General features: G+C 43.8%; 1 protein-coding gene across 2 annotated transcripts; it reads left to right on the top strand.

Moving 5' to 3' along the window:
• Positions 1-1,639: 1,639 nt before the first annotated feature.
• On the top strand, positions 1,640-21,359 carry NDUFA12 (NADH:ubiquinone oxidoreductase subunit A12). 2 transcript variants are annotated; one of them, XM_075856847.1, is made up of 4 exons: positions 1,640-1,786; positions 11,489-11,571; positions 14,421-14,508; positions 21,126-21,359. In XM_075856847.1, the coding sequence occupies exons 1-4, from the start codon at positions 1,698-1,700 to the stop codon at positions 21,304-21,306; spliced, it is 441 nt and encodes a 146-aa protein (XP_075712962.1). In that variant the 5' UTR covers positions 1,640-1,697; the 3' UTR covers positions 21,307-21,359. The 2 variants fall into 2 exon arrangements, with proteins under 2 accessions (XP_075712962.1, XP_075712963.1); XM_075856848.1 differs by lacking the exon at positions 1,640-1,786 and adding an exon at positions 3,171-3,271.
• The last annotated feature ends 137 nt before the right edge of the window (positions 21,360-21,496 follow it).

Below are 21,496 nucleotides of genomic sequence, written 5' to 3'. Positions count from 1 at the left end.
ATGCTTTGGGTATGTGTTGCACGGACCTATGTTAGTGAATGGGGCCGTTCAGGCAGTCCGTGATATTCACGCAGCGTATGTCCGTTGTGTAAAGCTCACGACATGTCCTATATTTGACAGTTTTTCGTGCATCACGCACCCATTGAAGTGAATGGGTGCGTGAAAATCACGCACGGCACACGGAAGAACATCCGTGTATCGCGCGTGATTCGCGCAACAGTAGATAAAGAAATGAAGGAAAAAATAAAAGCACTTCCTTCCTTTCTTTTTCTAAACAGCAAAACCGCGTGTCATAAGGATGGCATATGTGTGAAAATCACTCAGCCACGCACCATTCACCGAAGACACACGGAACTGCAACGCACGCAAAACGCACACGCTCGTGTGAACCCGACCTAACCCTGACAGGACTGGATCCAACCGTTCCACACAATAGCAACAAAGGGAGATTCAGGCATCACATCCGACGAAAGTAACTTTTTATTCACCCATGCAACGTTTCAGCTCCTCTGAGCCTTTCTCAAGCGCACATGCTTGACATATTTTTTTAACCCCTGGAAGTAAACAACGAAGGTACTGATTGAATGACTGCAAGCAGAAATCTTAAAAAGAGTGAGGAATTGATACAGAGAGGATATAATTTTTTTGTATAACTTTTCATTATACAATTTGCTGAAACCATAGTTCCCCTTTAAGGAGTTGCGCACCTATGTCAGTGACACGTGATCAGGACAAGTTTCTAGCCTCTGGATGGATATGCAGTATATTGGAAAGCTGAATAACCTTTCAGATTATTTACATAAAACTGGAAAACGCCTTGAAACGGACAGAGATAGATGCCTGTATAGACGGACACATAATCCCTGCAGCTACGTTCCATGAAGCCGGAGGCCCGCCACGTGCCATCGTATGCTGCGTCTGTACACTGCAATGCTTGGAGGGTAGAATACCTCCATAATACGACCGATGGAGCATATCATGATATCAAAATAAGTCAATAGGGCTGTGTTGCAATACCAGACACAGCCCATGGAAAGCAGGGGCACTGTTTGTGATTGAAACAAACAAACAAACAAACAAACAAACATGTTTTTCTTTCCTGGTCAAGCCTTTTAAATTGAGGACAAAGCTGAAATGCCACTTTTAACTCTCCTCACTGCTGTCCGTGATTGAGAATAGTAATGCCTCACAGTGCAGATTTTTCAAGTATTTTTTAAGCTAAAACTAGGAACCAAAACAAAAGAAATGCCTGAAAGTGCCTCCTCTCCTGGATCTAATTCTGGTTTTGGCTTAAAAATGCATGCAAAATCTGCATCAAATCTGCATTGTGTGCACAAGGCCTAAGGGAACCAGACTGGATTCTCAGTCAAGCCACTGGATCAGCAGAATCGGCCTGACCCTGTTTAGATGGAACAGAGTGGACCATATCTCAGTTCAGTATATTGTACTAATGGAGGGAATGCAGGTCTGTCTGTAGTGGGGGTCTGAATACCATACACTGGAGCTAGACATGCTATGAAGAATCGTTATCCTGACATCTATCTATATCGCAATATCTAGAGCTTCTGTTACATCTCTCCCCCTCCTACATCGGGGGGAAAAAAAAACATCTATTCGGTGGGACTGTTTGTTGGTGGTTTCTGTTTCCGGTCGGAGCACTTTTTGAGGCGGACCCCGCCTGTGCAGCTGGGCACAATATGGCAGAGTACACACAGTTAGTTCGGAGGGCGCTGCAACAAATCCGGGCACACGGCGGACTCATCGGCTCTTTCTGGCAACTGCTCAGGTTAGATATGGAGATGCGGGCAGCCATCTTGTTGAGCCCCACATAGGGGTGCAGCAGTCCTTTCTGTCCCTTCCACCTTGGCTGTCACCTTGTAGCGCAGACGTCACTGACCGGCCTCTGCTTGTGTATAAAACACTGGTAAACTGGTGTAACATGGGCAGCAATGCTGAGGTCAGGGATGTAACGGCTCCTGACACCATGATCGTGCTGGGATGATGCTATACCGCCCTGTAGGGGCTTTCATACAGACATAGTTGGTACTGAAGGACCACTCTCTAGTTTTTTTTTTATTATTATTGAACCGCTGGCTGCTGTCCCTGGATTTAGGAATAATCCTCATTTATACAACATATAAATGTATTCTGCCATCATACAATTTAATAGTGGAAATGTATGTGCTGTGAGCGTGGTCCCTTATCGCTCGCTCTACCTGTCATCTTGTGACCTGGGCAGCTAGTGGTGACATGCTTCAATTACAGAACGTTTCAGGAGGACAAGAGTTTTGCTTTTGGAGACAGGAGGGGATTGTGAAAGGCTTTGCACACCTCTTCCTCGTAGCCTACAGACAGTAGAAGAACGGAGCAGCTGGTAGAAGGTCACACGTGACTGCAGGATCAGACTACACACGGTTTGTTTGTAGTCTGTAACCATGGAGACACATGGGTGTGCGTAGGAGCTGTAGCCTCCAACCGGTGGAGAAAGGGGGAAGGGCATTGTCAGTAAAATCCTACATATGTCACTTTACACTGGTGTTAACGTTTTTAGTTTTGCTAATTAAATGTGTTTTTCTGATACCTAAAAAAATTATCTAATCTGGTCTAAAATCCACATATACACAATCATAAAGTTAAAAGTACATCCGCCACTTCCGGTCCAGGGGACATGCGAAGCCGTGCCCACTACGTTTCTAAAGCTACTTTGCTGGCATCTCTGTCAGCTCTGTATCCTCCCTCTACACCTCCTTGATGTGAAGCCTGCCCACTACACTTGCTGGCGCCATATTTGTCCTCTTTTATTTAAAACCGTTTCATTAAGGCTTTTATTGATTGTAATTATAAGATCAGCTTGATCTGATTGGAGAGGGCTTGCTGGGCATGTGCATTAATAATGGCATTCCTCTGATCCCTGACAAGTAAATTATACAGAGAAACTGTCAGCAAGACTGAGTATTTGTTGGGGAACTGCTAAATGGGGCATGCTCAATCAATATGCGTTGTGATTGGATGGCGCATATATAGGGAATCAAGTGCAGGTGCAATGGATAGTTGAAACTGCGCATACATCTCTCAATCCTATCGGCGCATGCAGTGGAAGGAGCAGTATGTCTGATACACTGTTCATGATGTCCGAGATGACGCACATGTACATTGAGTAGCAAAGTTCCTTGGATGTAGTGTACATGACCTCAGCGGAAGTCGTGGGAACTTTTCCAGCGGCATCACATCACCCACTGACAAAACTGTACCATATCGCCATTTTGTCAAAGTAAGTAATTTGCTTACTTGCACGGTATTTGGTGGATTGGGGGCATGTTTTGGGTCTCGGAAAACCCTGTCTCATAAATATGGGTTTTCTTCATATGTCTTGTTAAAGGGAATGTGTTGCGAATGAAAACAATTTTTTTTTTTTAGTGAAAGTTACTTTATTTTTCTATTTGAAAATTAAATAATAATTTTACATGGTTTTCCTATGTGGGTCACCAGAGGGTGCACTTCCCAGAATTACAGCAAGGTGAATCAGGCAAAGCAACCTGACTTACAGCTGCTGTAAATGTGGGAGGGAGACTCACCCCCCCCCTTCCCCTCCCTATTTTTGGCTACAAGCCAGGAAAAGGCGTCTTCAAATTGTCAAGTAGTGTCCAGCTCGATTTTGAAGTGATTTTACAATGGTAGCTGTCGGAGCTCTATGACACACCAAAAGGCTCAGAATGATGAAAGTCAAGGGGGAGACCCTGTGGTGAATGACTTTTCACTTGACCGGTTTACACAGTGTGGATTTGACGTGTTTTTTGGCACATTTTACGTGGCTAAAAACGCATCAAACTCTTGATTAAGCTTTCCATTTACATCAATGGGAAAGCGCGGCGTTAGTACATACAACGCGTTTTTTTAAAGCAAGTCCGCTTATCGGCGGCTTTGCAGCATCAACGGCGCTCATACGCCGCTTCTCCTTCATTCATTGCACCTACTGTGAATCGCTGTGTAGCAACGTGGCGATTCACAGTAGGAGCGGGGCTGAAGGGATTGCAGCGGCGAGCACCACTTCTTTTTCATTCCTTGCTCCTACTGTGAATCGCCGTCTAGTGGTGGTTCGCAGTATTACAGCCTTCTATTCACTTGAATGAGAGAAGGCTGTAATACTGTGAACCGCTGCTACACGGCGATTGACAGTAGGAACGGGGACTAAAGGGAGCAGCGGCGCTTGCTGCTGTTCCTTCAAAATAAATGAATTGCCGAGCGGTCCTGCATTTACAGCAGGCGGGGCCTAAGCAATTCATTTGAATTAGCGGCAGCTCCTGCAATGACTGCAGGGGCTGCTGCTTCAATAAAATGGCTCCCTTCCCTCTTGAATCGAAAGGCGCTGTGTACTGCGCATTCCAAAGAACATGCACGGTTTACAGTTAGAAGGGCACTAGCGTAGTAGAATGGGTCGGCTCCCGTCCCTAGTCTCCTATGCTCTGGGTATGCTGTGAAGAAACACATACACAGATGCTAATAAAGATGGCTGCCCCCACAAAATTCATAACACACCCATAAATAGTTACATTACGGAACACATTAAAATAATAATAAAAAAATAGGCCCGAAACTTAAAACACATCAGATAAATAAAAAAAATTGTGACACCTTTCCTTTTAAAGCATATAGATGTCATAGAGTGGAGGGTCCTCAGCCCAGGACTCCTTTTATTAACCAGAGCGGAGAGCTGCTAGGAGCGACTCCTGCCTTCATGGACTGCTCTTTCGTTTCATATGAATGTGGCCATGTATTGCAATAATGTATTGGCAAAACTTCCCTTGGCTATATCGGCCGAATGCTGGAGCCAGACCTACATTGCCTGGGTGTGTTTTTGATATATTTTTTTTTTCTTTACAGCCAAGTTTACTGTAGTTATACAACTGGTTAAGATCAGTATTTGTGAATTGGAATTTATAAGATGTATAAGTTACTATTCACACATCACATTGCAATAGTGACAGCTGCCTCGTTTGAGGTAGTTAGACACAGCACACAGACACAGACACAGACACAGATCGACTTACCTGCAAACGCTGATGCTGCTGCAGAATCAACTGTAGCCTCTGGTGCCGATGTGGCCGTCACGATGCAGGACCTGTGAGTGACGTCACAGATCTCCACTGTCAGAAGCTGGGCGTTCTGAAGAGAAGAGGATGATACTTCTCATCAGAACGCCCAGCTAGTAAAAGTAGTAAACACGCCCCGATGTACGCACATAATACACGCCCACTTGGACTTTTACTTTTAAACACACCCACTTGGACTTTTGCAAGCCTCATTTGCATAACTACAAAAATGGTCATAACTTGGCCAAAAATGCTCGTTTTAAAAAAATAAAAACGCTACTGTAATCTACATTGCAGCGCCTATCTGCTGCAATAGCAGATAGGGGTTGCAAAATCTGGTGACAGAGCCTCTTTAAGTCATCAAAGAGTCGCAACGCCCCATCTATCCCCTATCTAGACTGAAGTTGTAAGCTTCCTAAAATGCCAGCCAGAAGCTGCGTATGATACCACGCTGTGTGCCAGAAAGGCGTAACTATTTCCACCACCTCAGCCGCTGTGCACTGCGTTTCTATAAATATTTGCCACTTAGCAAATAACTTCTTGGCTCCCTTTTCTTTCCTTCTTTCTACCTCCACCCGCTCAAGAGCTAGTAATTGTTTCAAGCGAGACACAATCATGTCCAGACCCGGTGTATCAGTTTCCATCCATTTACATAGAAGGCATCTGAAGGCCACCAGTAAAATTGTGTGCACCAAGGGGGGAGGAGATCTCATCCCTCGAGCACCCTCTTCCTCTGGCGGTCGCGCCTGATGGAACAGCAGCGCTTGAGGCGTCATTTGAAGTTTCGCCTTCCAATGATCCAAAATATAGCGGTGTACCATCACCCAGTATTGTTCAGCATGAGCACAGCCCCATACTCCGTGCCACAAATTCGTCAGGGGGGTGTTGCATTTGGGACAACTCGTAATGCGATCGGGGAAGGACTGCGAAGGTAAAATATCGAAGCCATATATAGCCGAATGTATTAGTTTAAAATAGGTTTCCCTCCAGCTCTCGTTCACGATCACCTTCCGTACCATCTCCCAACCCTCCAATATGATCTCTCCTATAGCCGGATCTTGAGTCCATCGTTCCCAGGCTTTGAACATAGCCCGTGGTCGCGGGCGGACAAAATAATCCCTGAGTGCTCTATACAACCTCGAGATAGTCGCCCGAAGAACCGTTGGGCCTATGACCTCATCTAGAGTATGAGTGGTGGCTTCCGTATTCAAATCTCTGAGCCTTGAGGTACAGAATGAACGCACCTGGAGAACTTGTAAAAAATTAACATTGCCCTCTAAGGGTCTCAGTTTAGCTCTGATTTCCGACCCGGTTAACCATCTCCTTTCCTCTGTATGCATAAGATCCCCTGCACTGCTAATACCTGCATCCCCCCAAGAGGCAAATCTATCCCCACTGTCTACTTCCGGTAGGAATTCTGGGTGTCCACACGACGGCATATGTTTAGAGAGCAGGTGAGGCAAGTCAAAAAATTTGCGAACCGCTTTCCAGGCTAGGACTGTATCTCTCAGCACAATGGAGGTTTTGAGACGGCACGGAGGAGAAGCAACTCTACAGTGTAACAAGGCTTTTAAGTTCCAGGGTGAGGCGTGCTCCCCTTCCAGCTCTAAATTGGAATAATGGTTCGTTTCATGGAGCCAATCCACTAGATGACGAAAGAGACATACCACATTGTATCCCCTAATATTAGGAAACTTCAGCCCCCCCCTCATGCTTGCCCATCATGAGCTTAGTGAGTGCAATTCGAGGCCTCTTTCCTGCCCATATCAATTTTGTAAATGCGGAATTCAGTTTGGAGACATCCACATGTTTCAGCAAGAGCGGGAGTGTTTGAAAGGGATATAGCAGTCTGGGGAAACTAACCATCTTAATCAAGTGGCACCTTCCCAGAAGGGATATCGGCAACTGACACCATCTGGTGAGTTCCGCCTGTATTTTTTTAAACAGCGGTGGATAATTCATGCCATACAGGGTTTCAGGCACCTTCCCTATCTTAATGCCTAGATAAGATACTGTTTCACTGGGGATATCCCGCATCCCAAGGATTGCCAAAAAGTCCCAGGTAACGGTTTGCCCAACTCCAGCAGTTCGCTTTTAGCTATATTGACTTTGTATCCCGAGCATTGCCCAAAGTCCTGCAAAAAATGAAAGATCGGCAGTAAGTGTTCTTGAGGATTTGACATAAAAAGTATAACATCGTCAGCAAACAAGGCTAACTTAACCGCCAAAGACCCCACCTGAATACCTCTGAATACTGCAGACTCTTCCAGAAATCTAGCCATAGGTTCCAGGGCTAGATTAAATAAAAGTGGCGACAGGGGACATCCCTGCCGGGTCCCTTTATACAATTGGAAGGGAGCCGACAAAAATCCTGAGGAGTAAACGCGCGCTTGGGGATTAGTATAGACCCATTTCAAAAAGATCCGAAAGGCTCCCTGGACATTCATATTATCCAGCACCATCCCCAGCCATTCCCACTGTATGTTATCAAAAGCTTTCTCTGCGTCTAGCGCCAAGAGTGCCGGTCGGGTACCTGGCTGGGGATTGTGCCTGACTGTTTCTAGCACCGTCAACACCTTACGCAGATTAGTCACGGCTGCCTTACCCTTTACAAAGCCCACTTGGGATTTACCCACCAATGTAGGTAGATACATGGCTAAGCGATTAGCTAACATTTTTGTGAGTAATTTCTGGTCTTGGTCTATCAATGAGATGGGGCGATATGACCCCGGGTCAAGAGGATCCTTCCCCCTTCTTGGGCAGCACCTTTTTATATGCGCTATTTTGGCCTCCGCTGGGAACGTACCGGTCTTTAGTCAAATATAATAATCCACCAAAATGGGTCTGATTCTCTCTCTTAGGGACTTTAAAAAATTCTCCCGTGAACCCATCCGGCCTCGGGGCCTTTCCGTTAGATAAGGTCCTAATGGTACTCGCGAGTTCCTCCACCGTGATCTCTGCGCTCAGCAGATCGTTCTGCTCCTGCGTGAGTCCAGGCAACTTTACCTTCTCCAAGAATTCCCTACCTTTTTGGGGGTCTATGGGTGTGTCTGAATAAAGGGCTTGATAATATGTACGCAAAATAGTGTTAATTTTTTTTGATCCGCTGTAGGGATTCCGTTGGTGTCTTTAAGGGTTAAAATGTGCGACAGTGTATACCTCCCCTTCGCCAGGCGTGCTAATAATTTGCCCGCTTTATTGCCGAAACGCATAAGGTCAGCATCAAATTGGGACCGATAAATGCTTTCTTTTTTATCTAGCCACTGATCAAATTGCCGCTTGGCTTCCCTCCAGGCCTCCCCCAGAGACGCTGACGGAGATTGTAAAAATGCCGTGTATGCACACCTTAATTGTTCGCTCGCCGTCTTGTACCCTTCGGTGGTCTTACGTTTAAGATTAGCCATAAATTGTATAATTTTCCCGCGAATTACCGCTTTAGCTGTATGCCAATACAAAGACTGGTCCGTACGATGCGACGCATTATCCCCATCAAATTCCGTCCACCATCCCCTTAGCTTCTGTATAAAGCCCTCATCCATCGCCAGAAAGGAGGGGAACCTCCATATAAAATCCAATCCCTTCGCTACTGTGTCGGCCAAAGTAATGGAAATCGGGGAGTGGTCAGAGATGACGAGATCTTCTATTGCCGTGTCACGTAGCCGGCGGGAAAAGGCTTCGTTCACCAGTAAGTAAGCAAAACGCGACCACGATTGATGTACATGAGAAAAGTGTGTGTACTCCCTAGCATCGGGATGTAAACTCCTCCAAGCATCTGTAAGGGCAGTGTGTCTCAAAAAGTCTGGCAAGATCCTATCCCTCTGTCTATGCGAAATGGACCCTACACTTCTATCTTCCCTAGAGGACCGTACAGTATTAAGGTCTCCCCCTAGTACCAATAATTTAGTGCGATCCTGCTGGAGTTGGGCTTCCAATTGACCAAAAAACCCTGTGTTGGCCGCTTTTGGCCCATAAACATTATGGATACTAATAGTTTCCCCTGCATGTTCCACCACTAGATGGATCCAACGACCCTCATCATAACGTTCCTGGGACACTAATGTAAAAGCAAAATTTTTGTGCACCAATATTATAACTCCCGCCTTACCGTCACTAGCAGCCGAGCCAAAAACTTGGCCCACCCAGAACTTTTGTAGATATTTAAATTCTGACTCGGTAAGGTAAGTTTCCTGTAACAGGGCTACATCTGGATGGACTCTACATACCGTTTCCAAAGCAACTCCGGTGGTCTCGAATATAAGGAAGGCCCAGATGAACACTGGAGTTTGTTTTGCGTGCAGCTACCTTGTCCCATCATTAATAGGACGGGGAGGTGTCTGGTGTGCTCTGTGGAGGTTGATCGTTCTACACTCGTATAGCATGGGTGAATCTCGCTCCACAGGTACATATCTCTGGAATATTCAACGAGTTGTGCAGTATGTGGTTTTTTTTTTCTCTGTAAGAGGATGTAGTAGAGAAGAGAGATAGAAAAGGGAATGTTTGGTGAAACAAATGATGAGTGTACAAGAGCTCCCGTTTATATTAAGTTACGTATTTAAACACACTTTCATAAGTGTAGCTGCTGGAGATTGTCTCCCTAAGGGAGTGAGTGGTGTAAGCAGCAGTGGATATGAAAATAGACTAAACCGAGTCGATTACTCAACGGATTAACATCCTGTTAAAGAATGAAGAATAACCATTATGACTACAGATGAGATCCGTGTCATCTCCCTCTTTTGAACACGAATATTAGTAATCTTGGTGGTTTGATGGAAGGTTTGCTTTTATGTGGCTTTCCCTTTTGTCTTTGTGTGCGTCTCCACTTTTTAAAAACAAAATAAAAAAGCATTGGAAGCAAGGGTGGTAAATGCCAGCAGAAATAGTGCATTCCCTTTAAGTAGCAGGTGATGACATCACAGCAGCCAAAATCGCTGCCATGGGGGAAGCTGTATGTTTAACATCATAATGAACTGTATCAGTGACATGTCTAACATGGCCCCCTTTAAGGCCCCAGAACAAGTGATTAAGTCAAATGGGGAGGCATGTTGGACAGTGCTTACCTTGTAAATTAAGTCCCGAGGCCCAGAGCTGCCAGACAGCCATGGCGCCCAGGTAGCAAAAGTGGCAATGCCAGAGGCGAGATGCATCCTATTTAAGGCTCCATAGCGGGCTTTGGCCCCATGGGGTTGATGTTAGGGGGACAACGTCCTTGTTGGTGACCTCATTGGTCTTGTGGGTCCCCTAAAGGGCACCAGTGCATGTAATGTTACAAGCGTGGTGACTTTAATGTGATTGCCTGGCACTCAGAATGGATGGTGATGTCATGGGTAGTGAGTGGAGACTTCAAAAGGTGTGCCAACCCTATAAACTGCGGTAGGGGGCATAGGTAGAGCACTAGCGTATGTGATGACTGATCAGGATGGAGACATCATAGGTCACTGGGGTGTTGTTGCCACAGTTTGGCATGAGTCCAGCGGTGATGTCATACCTTCAGCTTCCAAACAGCCACAGTTGTGCACATGCCGGAGACTTTTCACACTGTATGGGCATATGAAATATGTTTAAAATGTTGGTTTTGTGAGATGTAAGCCTCAACATTTAGAGTAATTGGGAGTGGACGCAATATAAAAGGAATCGGGGACATTAGTCTTAACAACATGTTTCATAAAGATGGGATTCGATCCAGCATACTTGAGAATAGTTACATAGCATGCTTGAAGAAATGCATAGCGTCCAGTTCAAACATGGGAGGGAGATAAATGAAAACGTTTTGTTTGTTTTTGTTTTTTTTCAATGGGAAAGTCTCGACATCCAACATGCCCAATCCCTCTTTCTCCCAAAGTCTTATGTCCTGGGACAGTCAACCGGCCCCAGTACACATGAAATTGTAAGCCTATTCCACCAGTCTCAGCAGGTTACATCGTTTGTACGGTTGAAAAAAGACACGTCCATCAAGTTCAACCAAGGGATGGGAAAGGGGAAGTAAAAAATTTCTACACATAGGAGCTAATATTTTTTTTTGTTCTAGGAAATTATGTAAGCCTTTTTTACAGCCATCTACAGTCCCTGCTGTGACCAGCTCCTGCGGTGACTATTCCATAGATTCACAGTAAAGAAGGCTTGTCGCCTCTGCAGGTTGAACCTTTCTTTTTCCAGACGGAGGGAGTGCCCCCTTGTTAGGTTCGGCTGACTTTATTTTTTTCTCATGTGTATGGCAAACTTAAGTGCAGCCATCATCACTCAGAGGAAGGGGGAACTGCTTCCCGTATCAAGCGTACATTCATGATTCTGGTGTGGGAGGGGTTTAAAACAGAATTGTATTTTAAGTATAAAATGAGATATATTATATATATATATATATAATATAAGTTTTATTTATTCTTTATGTCCTTATTTTGTAGGTCTGGTGAATTGAAAACTGGGGCACTCATTGGCATTGACAAGTATGGCAACAAATATTTTCAGGACAAGCGTTACTTCTTTGGTAAGACTGCTCTTTAGTTGTGCCTGATAAGTCAACTATTCTCGAATCAATCCAAAATTTTATTTGCAAACTCTGCTATGGAAAATCCACATTTAAAAATGTGTGGCTTTGTGTAGATGTAAAGGTATACGACCTATTTTCATCTGTTTTTTGGGCCGTAAACGTCCCGAAAAATGTCTAAATATGCGGGGACTGAACGCCTCCAAACATCTGGCCATTGATTTAAATGGGAAAAACAGTGTTCCGTTCCCACAGGGCGTTTTTTCCGCGGTCGTTTTAAAAAAAGTCACTTTCTTAGCCGTTTTTGGAGCCGTTTTTCATTGACTCAATAGAAAAACTGCTCCAAAAACAGCCGTAAAAAAACGCTGCAAAACGCAGGTTGCTTGAAAAACAGCTGGAAATCAGAGGCTGTTTTCCCTTGAAAACAGTTCTGTATTTTCAGACGTTTTTTATTAGGTGTGTGAACATACCCTAAGGCTGCATTGCAGGTTTCTAGTAAAGCCGTTTAATCACTTTTCCTAAAATAATATCTAAAAAAAAAAAAGAATAAAACAATAATTAATCTTTAATCCTTCTGGGTAATTACATGTACCAACATGCTGATTTTGCATCTTTGTGTTTATATGAATGGACTTTAGCCAGAGGTAGTCCACGAGCCTAAAGCTGACCATACGTTGGGGATTTCAGATTGCCTTTTTCTGAACAACTTGCCATTTTATGGTTGGTTTGTGAAGGTTGTCGTCTTTAGATAAAACAATTCGACAATCGATCTCTGCCTTGATCTGGGCTTCTATTAATAGGATGCAGATCTGTAGTTTGGCGTAAATTGCTTTCTAACGACCGCACCCAACAACGCCAGGAAAAATCTGAGACGGCAGATAGAATTTCCACAGGTCTCTGACTTAGGTCAGTATCTGTGACACTTTTTCATGTCCTAAAAGAAACCATGGTTAGCAGAAAATGGTCTGTATCTGGCCAATTTCGGCCCACCAAAATCTCTACTGTATGACCAGCTTCAAGCTAAATCTGAACAGGGATTTACCTAATAGAATCAAAACTATGGTGATACACCTTTTTTTTTTTTTTTTTTAAAGAGGACTCGTCACTAGGTCATATAAGTTCAACTGGTTAACTGACCTGAATCGTGCTGATTCCAGTGCTGTATTGTTCTTGTTTGTTTGTTTTTTTGTTTTTTTTTAACTTCCTGGACCCCCCCGGAACCCCCCCCCCCTCCGTTCCAGAGATATGGCCTAGCGACAGGTCCACTTTAAGGCTATATTCCCACTGATCTGTCACTTTTTTATGGCTGTTTTGCATCCGTGTGTCTCCAAATGTCCAATCATCTCAAGTCTGCCTGACCATTTTTAATAGGCGTTTGCCATCCGTTTTTCATGGCCGTTACAAAAAAAAGTATTGTTTTAAATTTTCAGTGATTTTTTTTTTTGTCCCAACTCCCTGAAAACACCACAATGCCCGTGTAAATAGTGCCACAATGCCCCTGAAGAAAGTGCCAGTGACTATTGTAGATAGTGCCACACACACACACACACACACACACACAGCTCATGTAGGTAGCGACAGTGTCCCCTCTAGATAGTGCCCATATAGTGCCACGCTACACCCCACCCTGTAGATCTCGCTATTAGGGCTCCCTCTAAGGGCTCGTTTACACAAGCGTGATATACGTCCGTGCAACGCGCATGATTTTCACGCGTCATACGGATCTATGTTAGTCTATGGGGCATGTCCTATATTTGTGCATTGTTCGCGCATCACGCACCCATTGAAGTCAATGGGTACATGAAAATCACACATGCCTCACGGAAGCACTTCCGTGGGACGAGCGTGATTCGCGCAACAGCTGTCAAACTATGAATGAAAACAGAAAAGCACCATGTGCTTTTCTGTTTACAAACATCCAAACGGAGTGTCATAATGATGGCGGCTACGCAAAAATCACGTAGCTGCGCATCATATGGGGATGACACATGGAGCTGTTAAGTGCCTTTTGCGCACGCAAAGCGCCGCGTTTTTTGCATGCGCAAAATGCACACGCTCGTGTAAACCTGGCCTAAGAGCGGAATCCCCAGCCAGAGTGTTGCTGACGCTCTGGCCGGGAATTCCGCTACTGGAGGAACCCCTGACGTCACTGTCCATGTGGACAGTGACGTTAGGGGCATTATAATGCAAATATCCCTGGCCAGATAATCCTGTCTGGCCGGAGATTCCTGCATCTCAAAGCCCCTAACGTCACTGTCCATACACAGACTGTGACGTCAAGGGCTTTCCCAAGACAGGAGTTCCCGGCTAGAGAGCTTGAGATGCTCTGTCCGGGGACTCCATAGTTGAAAGCCCTGACATCACTGTCCATATATGGACAGTGACGTCAAGGGCTTCCCTGGGCTCCGTGGTTAAAGTAGAATCCGCTTTTAACGGCTGTTACAATAATTGATTTCTGAAAAAACGACCGTTGTTAACTGATCTATTGACTTCTATGAGGGCCGTCGGGCTGTGAAAACGGCCGAAAATAGAACATTGTTTTATTTCTTCACTGCCAGTATTCACAGGCCGTTTTAAAAACGGCCATGTGAATATACCCATAGAACTTCATTGTTCTGAAAACGGCCATGTGATAGCCGTAAAAAACAAACAAACACGGCCATCACATGGTCGTTTTTCATTGTCGTTTGATTGTAGCATAAGACTAATAAGAGTCCAAATATGACCCAGACTTGAAAGCAACACAGCCCTGGATTCTTTGATGTTGTTAGGACGGTTGGTAAAGCCTTAGTTAACAGACTCTCAATGCTTTACACGTTATGTTTTCGTTATGTTATGTTTTCTTGCAGGACGTCACCGGTGGGTAGAATATACAAGTGAGATGAATGGGAAATATACCTACTGGAATTTAGATGGAAGTATGGTGCCCCCTGAATGGTGAGTGGAATGGCTATTTAAATTATAATGCTAACCATCTATAAATACAAAAACATTAAAATGTGCATAAATTATTCCAGATTGCTTCTTGGAGAATATACATTCTCTGCTGCTTCAGTGTCAACCTGTGTCTGAAAGCTGTTTTATCTTCTATGTCTGCACAATACATGCTGCTGTCATCAGTCTAGGGTATATGAGAGATTTAGGAGGCCATAGTAGGGAGGTTCAGTACCCTGCAGCCTTAAAACTTATTGGATTGTCCACGTTTATAAAAGGAGGAACTTTTATAAAAACTTGAGAAACCCTCTCAAAAAGTGTGTGTGTGTTTGTGTTTTTTTGCAGGATGAGATGGTTTTTATAGAAACCAAATGTATTTTATTTTTCATTATTTACTAAATAAATTTGTTTTTGTCGCCATGTTCCAAGACCCATAAAGTTTTTTTTATTTTTCCATCAACTGCATTACTTAAAGGGTTGTTTTTTGCGGGCTGACCTGTTTTGACAGTAGGATAACTTAAGTATGGCAGTCTCTCGTTCCTGCACACAACTTCTTGCTTGCCAAGTCTGACAGCAGGGGGAGTGCCATGACAAGCAACTACCTTATTCAACTTACCAGCAAAGATGGCATTGATGAATACCTATATAGATACAGACCAAACGATAACGTTTCAAATTAACGTCCACATGTAACAAAGAAAAATATAGAATGAATACCTATAACTGTACATGTGGACCTATCACACATCCAAAAAAGGAAAGAATAGAACAACAAGTACACATTTGTACCTTGTAATGATCATAATGCTTTATTGAAATACACATAAAAACATATTGGCCATCAGGACCTAAAATAGAACAAACAATTAAAATGCATAGATGTGGAGAACACTGAGGCTATGACAAATGAAGTATACTCTGAATGGAACAAGATCAGAAATCTGTGAAAGGTAACTCAGGAAGGCATGCTATAGATAAGGGAATCAAAAGACCACAAGTGTGATGCATGCAACCATGCCTACACAAGAGAACAAATAATGCACCAAAAACGAATATGGAAAGGAAAAAACACACAACATACTCTGGTATGTGTGTGAGTGTAAACATATAAGGTATCCAGGGAGTAACCGCAGATCAAACCCGGTCCCTGGATCTATACCAACCAGTATTAGTCATAGTAAGCCTACAGGTGAACACCACACCGCGAGCCCCGACGTGCGTTTCGCGGTAGCTTTATCAAGGGGTACTGACAGGAGAGGTGACTGACGCTCCATTTGTACTGAATGGTGGGAGGAGTTTGATTCAGAGAAGGCCAATGGTGGCCTACTGCTGCGGTGGCTACTATTAGGATTTAAATGATGTATTAGGTGTATGTATTACTAGAAAGAACGGGATATAATTACCTGAATGGTACTAGGTGAACGGCAGACACCGCCGATAAATACCCCGTGTGTGCGCTCTCGAGACGCGAGTGCGCATAGACGTAAGCAACAAGGCGCCACGAGAGGGCAGTGTAGTCGCAAAAGCGTGACGTGTCATGCTGTGGTGGCCATTTTTATAGCTGGAACAGGCAGGGAAAGATGTAATCAGAGAGCATGTAGCAGTTCTAGAATACAGGGCAAGGAAAATATGTATGAAATGCAATGGCAAAAGATGGCATTGATACTCTGTATTGGGTCGAACGTGTAGTCCTCATTGTGCATTCAAGTGCTTCACATTGTAAGCTGCTGACCTAGCTTTTCACAGCAGTAATGCCCCATGCACACGACCGTGCCCGTAATCGCGGCCCGCGACAGCGGGCACGGCTGTCGGCAGACGGCCACCCGCATTTTCGGCCCGTGCTACCATACAAAGTATGGGAGCACTGCCCGTAAAACACAAAAAATCAGACACCTATCAGTAGCGATGCAGAAAGGTGTCCGCGGCCAATAGAACTGAATGGGTCCGTAAAACCGTGGACCGTGTTGTGGTTTTATGGTTGTGTGCATGGGGCCTAACAGGTAATGTATCAGGGTGAATGGACGGCTGGTTGGTTTAGATTCCAAAAGGTGGAGGTAGCAGATTAGAACTTAACCGCAGGTTATAAAGTTCATCATTAGTTGCTACTTTGTCTTTGAGGGAATTCCATTTGCTATTGAGACATCACTGTCATTGCTTCTAAGGTAAAGTTAGTAATTATCGGCTAAACGAGAGTTCCCGACAACTGCCCTGTTTAAAGAGGCAACGATCAGCCGATGAATGAGCAAACGTTCGTTTATATGCTGATTGTATCGGTTTAAATGCCTTCAATATTATCATTGTCGGCAGCACCTCTCCCTGTGTAAACAGGAAGATGTGCTGCCGACCAGATGGAAATGTATGGGGACAGGTGATCGTAGTAACAAGTGCTCGTCACCATATGGCTGCTTGTTTACACGGCCCACGTCGGGCTGTGTAAAAGTACCCTGACACTTTTTTTGTTTTTGTCTTTCCCCTGGAACATGTCTGAGGAGATAATTTTGCTCTGCCAAGTGGTCTTTCTCAGCGTTACACCATCTAGGCTTGTTATGCTCTTTTCAGAACAATAGGGAGTAGCTGACCAGTTCTTGTTAATGTTCCACACAGGAACCATATGGCGATATTCTAGCCAAAAAAAATGTACAAAATATTTGCCATTTCCTAAATACTGTTGCAATACTGTACTGTACATCAGAGACATGTTAAAATATGGAACAAAAAATATTTTCCCGCCTGTCAATAGGTAAAATGAATTGAAGAAGGTGAAGCTCATTTGTCTCCCAAATATACACCGAATCTCTCCTTTTTCTTGAGCTTGTTTACTCTTCTTTTCGATAATCATTATTTATACATTTATCTTTGTGGCCTGTGCAGTTCGTGACTTGTATCGTACTATAAATGCATTATATAGAGGTCTTCATGTAAAGAGTTAATGTGATGGCAGATCTTTTGTATTTGAAGTGGCATTCCCACCAGTATATCCATAAGATAATCCGTAAATGTTTGATTTGGTGGTGATCTGACTATTAGGAAATGTAGCAATCACGAGAACAGAGGTCCTGTGCCTCCATTTGTTAAGATCGGAACCGAGAAGACCGGGCAGGTGTTAGGCTGGGTTCACATCTAACATTCAGCCTTTGTGTTCTGCTCGGACATAGTAGCAGAACACTGAAAAAAAAAACCTGGAAGAGCCGGATGGCGCCCTACTGAACCCAATTACTTTACTATGTTCCATCAGGTATCCGTCATGATGTCTGTCGTTTTACCGGACAAAATAGGGTTTTCCCAATATGAATATTTATGGCGTATAATTTGGTGTCTGATTCATGGGGTTTCGTGCCCAGGGATACCCAACTGAAACCAAGACACGCTCCTAGCAGAGATTTAAATGCATGTGTGGAATAACTCGCCATTGAACTTCAGGGAATATATGGAAACGGGTAACTCAAGACACTTAGCTGTTTCTGTATCTCCCATGTAGCTCAATGGAGACTTGCGTGCAGCAAGATCACCGTTGGGGCTGCGTACCCTGTCCCCAGAATCGTTTGGTGCCCCCGTGGTTGGATTTTAGGCAGATATTTAAGGCATATCAAATTGATATGCCATAAATATTTGTGGAAAAGCTTTTTCCAGCTTTAACTGGCATAATCTTATTAGTAAATGTTTGCTAATATGTGTAAAGACTTAACGTGCCGCAAACTGGCAACTTTCCTAGTCACCCATGAAACTTGAAAAGTTCAGTTCTGTCATGCTCTTATAATTTCCATAAGTGACCGCACAGTGTTTGCAAATCACTATTGCTTTCTTCCATAGTCCACTAAATGACTACTGTACAAATATTGGATTCACGCTATATACTGACCGGAAGCAACAAAGCTCTTAAAATTGCCTGCAACTCGATCATGTTTAATTGCTGCAGACATTAAACCCTTATACGGCCACAGATATTCGATTTAGGTTCAAATCAGGGCTCTGGCTGGGCCACTCAAGGACATTCATAGTGTTGTCCCTAAGCCACTCCTGTGTTGACTTCTCTATGTGCTTAGGGCCATTGTCTTGTTGGGTGAACCTTGGGCCCAGTCTGAGGTCCGGATCACTCTGGATCAGGTTTTCATTAAGAATATTTCTGTACTTTGCTCCATTCATCTTTCCCTCAACCCTGACCAGTCCCCCTGTCCCAGCCGCTGAAAAGCACCCCACAGCATGATGCTGCCACCACCATACTTCACTGTAGGGATGGTATTGGGCGGGTGATGAGCAGTGCCTGGTTTCCTCCATACATGACGCTTAGAATTGAGGCCAAAAAGTTCAATCAAGGTTTCATCAGATCAGAGTCTTGTTTCTGAGAGTCCTTTAGGTGCTTTTTTTTGCAAACTCCAGGTAGGCTTTCATGTGTCTTTTACTAAGGAGAGGCTTCTTTCTGGCCACTCTGCCATAAAGCCCAGATTGGTGGAGTGTTGCAGTAATTGTTGACCTTCTGGAAGTTTCTCCCATCTGCACACAGGATCTTTGGAGCTCAGCCAGAGTGACCATTGGGTTCTTGGTCATCTCTATTACCAAGGCAGTTTTCCCCCGATTGCTTAGTTTGGTGGGGCAGCCAGCTCTAGAAAAAGTCTGGGTTGTTCCAAACTTCTTTCATTTAAGAATTATGGAGGCCGCTGTGCTCTTGGGAACTTTCAGTGCAGCAGAAATTGTTTTGTACCCTTCTCCAGATCTGTGCCCTCACACAATCCTGTCTCTGAGCTCTTCATGCAGTTCTGTCTTCCTCATGGCTTGGTTTTTGCTCTGATATGCATTGTCAGCTGTGAGACCTTATATAGACAGGGGTGTGTCTTTCCAAATCATGACCAATAAAATGAATACCACAGGTGGACTCCAATCAAGGTGTAGAAACATTTCAAAGATGATCTAGAGAAATGGGAAGCCCCAGAGCTAAATTTCAAGCATCGTAGCAAAGGGTCTGAATACTTTTGTCCATGTGGAATCAATTTTTCCTTTTGAACAAATTGGCAAAAATTTCTAAAATTCTGTTTTCACTTTGTCATTATGGGGTGTTGAGTGCAGAATGATGATGGGGGGGGGGGGGGGGGAAACATAGCAAAATGTGAAAAAAGTGGAAGAGTCTGAAGACTTTCCGAATGTACTGTATTTTGGAGCTAGTGTCTTTTTATAAGCCCTATGTATGGAATCATGCAATTGTCAAGTGTACATAATCGAACACACGACACAACGCACAAAAACAAAGGCCAACATTTTATATCATTTAAAGGGGCTGTACCGATTAATGGTAAACGAAGTACGAAAAACATGCATGAAACTAAAACGCAAATGTACAAGCAGTGCTTCTGTATTAACGTACCATGTCTATTTTTCTGACGGAGAACTGGTTTGTTTTCTCTAAAATCCTGGTCATATTGCTAGGATCAGGCTATCACAGCCTTATCCCATTAATGGAAGTTTTTTAGCACCATCTGCCATTAAGTAAGCTATGTAAATTTACATTGGTGTTTGTTTTTTTTGTGAACTTTAACAGCAGTCCCTATTTTCTTCAACATATGACTTAAAGAGGCTCTGTCACCAGATTTTGCAACCCCTATCTGCTATTGCAGCAGATAGGCGCTGCAATGTAGATTACAGTAAAGTTTTTATTTAAAAAAAACGAGCATTTTTGGCCAAGTTATGACCATTTTTGTAGTTATGCAAATGAGGCTTGCAAAAGTCCAAGTGGGTGTGTTTAAAAGTAAAAGTCCAAGTGGGTGTGTATTATGTGCGTACATCGGGGCGTTTTTAATACTTTCACTAGCTGGGCACTCTGATGAGAAGTAACATCCTCTTCTCTTCAGAACGCCCAGCTTGTGACAGTGCAGATCTGTGACGTCACTCACAGGTCCTGCATCGTGACGGCCACATCGGCACCAGAGGCTACAGTTGATTCTGCAGCAGCAACAGCGTTTGCAGGTAAGTCGATCTTACCTGCAAACGCTGATGCTGCTGCAGAATCAACTGTAGCCTCTGCTGCCGATGTGGCCGTCACGATGCAGGACCTGTGAGTGACGTCACAGATCTGCACTGTCAGAAGCTGGGCGTTCTGAAGAGAAGAGGATGTTACTTCTCTTCACAGCGCCCAGCTAGTAAAAGTATTAAAAACGCCCCGATGTACGCACCTAATACACGCCCACTTGGACTTTTACTTTTAAACACACCCACTTGGACTTTTGCAAGCCTCATTTGCATAATTACAAAAATGGTCATAACTTGGCCAAAAATGCTCGTTTTTTAAAAATAAAAACGTTACTGTAATCTACATTGCAGCGCCGATCTGCTGCAATAGCAGATAGGGGTTGCAAAATCTGGTGACAGAGCCTCTTTAATGGCTCTTGGATCCTGGCTTATGTTTTCTCTCATTTGCTCCACGCGGCAGATCCTGTCACAACAGTTATTTGCATAGCTCACTCTTAATAAATAAATAAATAAAAACATTTTTTATGTATGTATATGTCCAAACAGTGGGTTAATCCTCCTTTTAAAGGATAGTGGATGGAGAACTTCCAGTGGATTCTTTTATGCAGCAGTAACTTCAGTTCTGTCATATGTTTTAAATGGAAACTGTTATCTTGTTCTAGGCATCGCTGGCTGCATTGCATGGTGGAGGAGCCTCCAACTTCTCATCCTCCCACCACTCATAAATATGTATGGGAGAATCACAAATTCAATCTGACTGCCACTCCAGAACAGTATGTACCATATCCTACCACTCGCAAGAAGATTGAGGAATGGGTTCCTCCTGCACCATCTAAGAATTAACAAGACTTCATAGTGATATACGATATTTAATAAAAACTACTTTCGACATTGAAGTGATTATTTTATTTCATTAGGGATACATTTATCTTATTTTCACCAGAAGGTCTGTTTTGTAAATCCTGTATGTCTTTCTAATCGAACATCATAAGTAAAAGCTTTGCCGATATGTGGAGGATTGTTGCTTTCACTG

Source organism: Rhinoderma darwinii, chromosome 3 (genome assembly GCF_050947455.1).
Source record: "Rhinoderma darwinii isolate aRhiDar2 chromosome 3, aRhiDar2.hap1, whole genome shotgun sequence".
NCBI lineage: Eukaryota > Metazoa > Chordata > Amphibia > Anura > Rhinodermatidae > Rhinoderma > Rhinoderma darwinii.
This window is presented reverse-complemented; position numbering and strand designations above follow the sequence as displayed.

Bases quoted from the DNA above. Each gene is read 5' to 3' on its own strand.
- NDUFA12 (XM_075856847.1), top strand. From the start codon at position 1,698: ATGGCAGAGTACACACAGTTAGTTCGGAGGGCGCTGCAACAAATCCGG. The intron at 11,572-14,420 runs GTAAGACTGCTC...GTTTTCTTGCAG, and splicing joins GGACAAGCGTTACTTCTTTG to GACGTCACCGGTGGGTAGAA. The intron at 14,509-21,125 runs GTGAGTGGAATG...ATCTTGTTCTAG, and splicing joins AGTATGGTGCCCCCTGAATG to GCATCGCTGGCTGCATTGCA.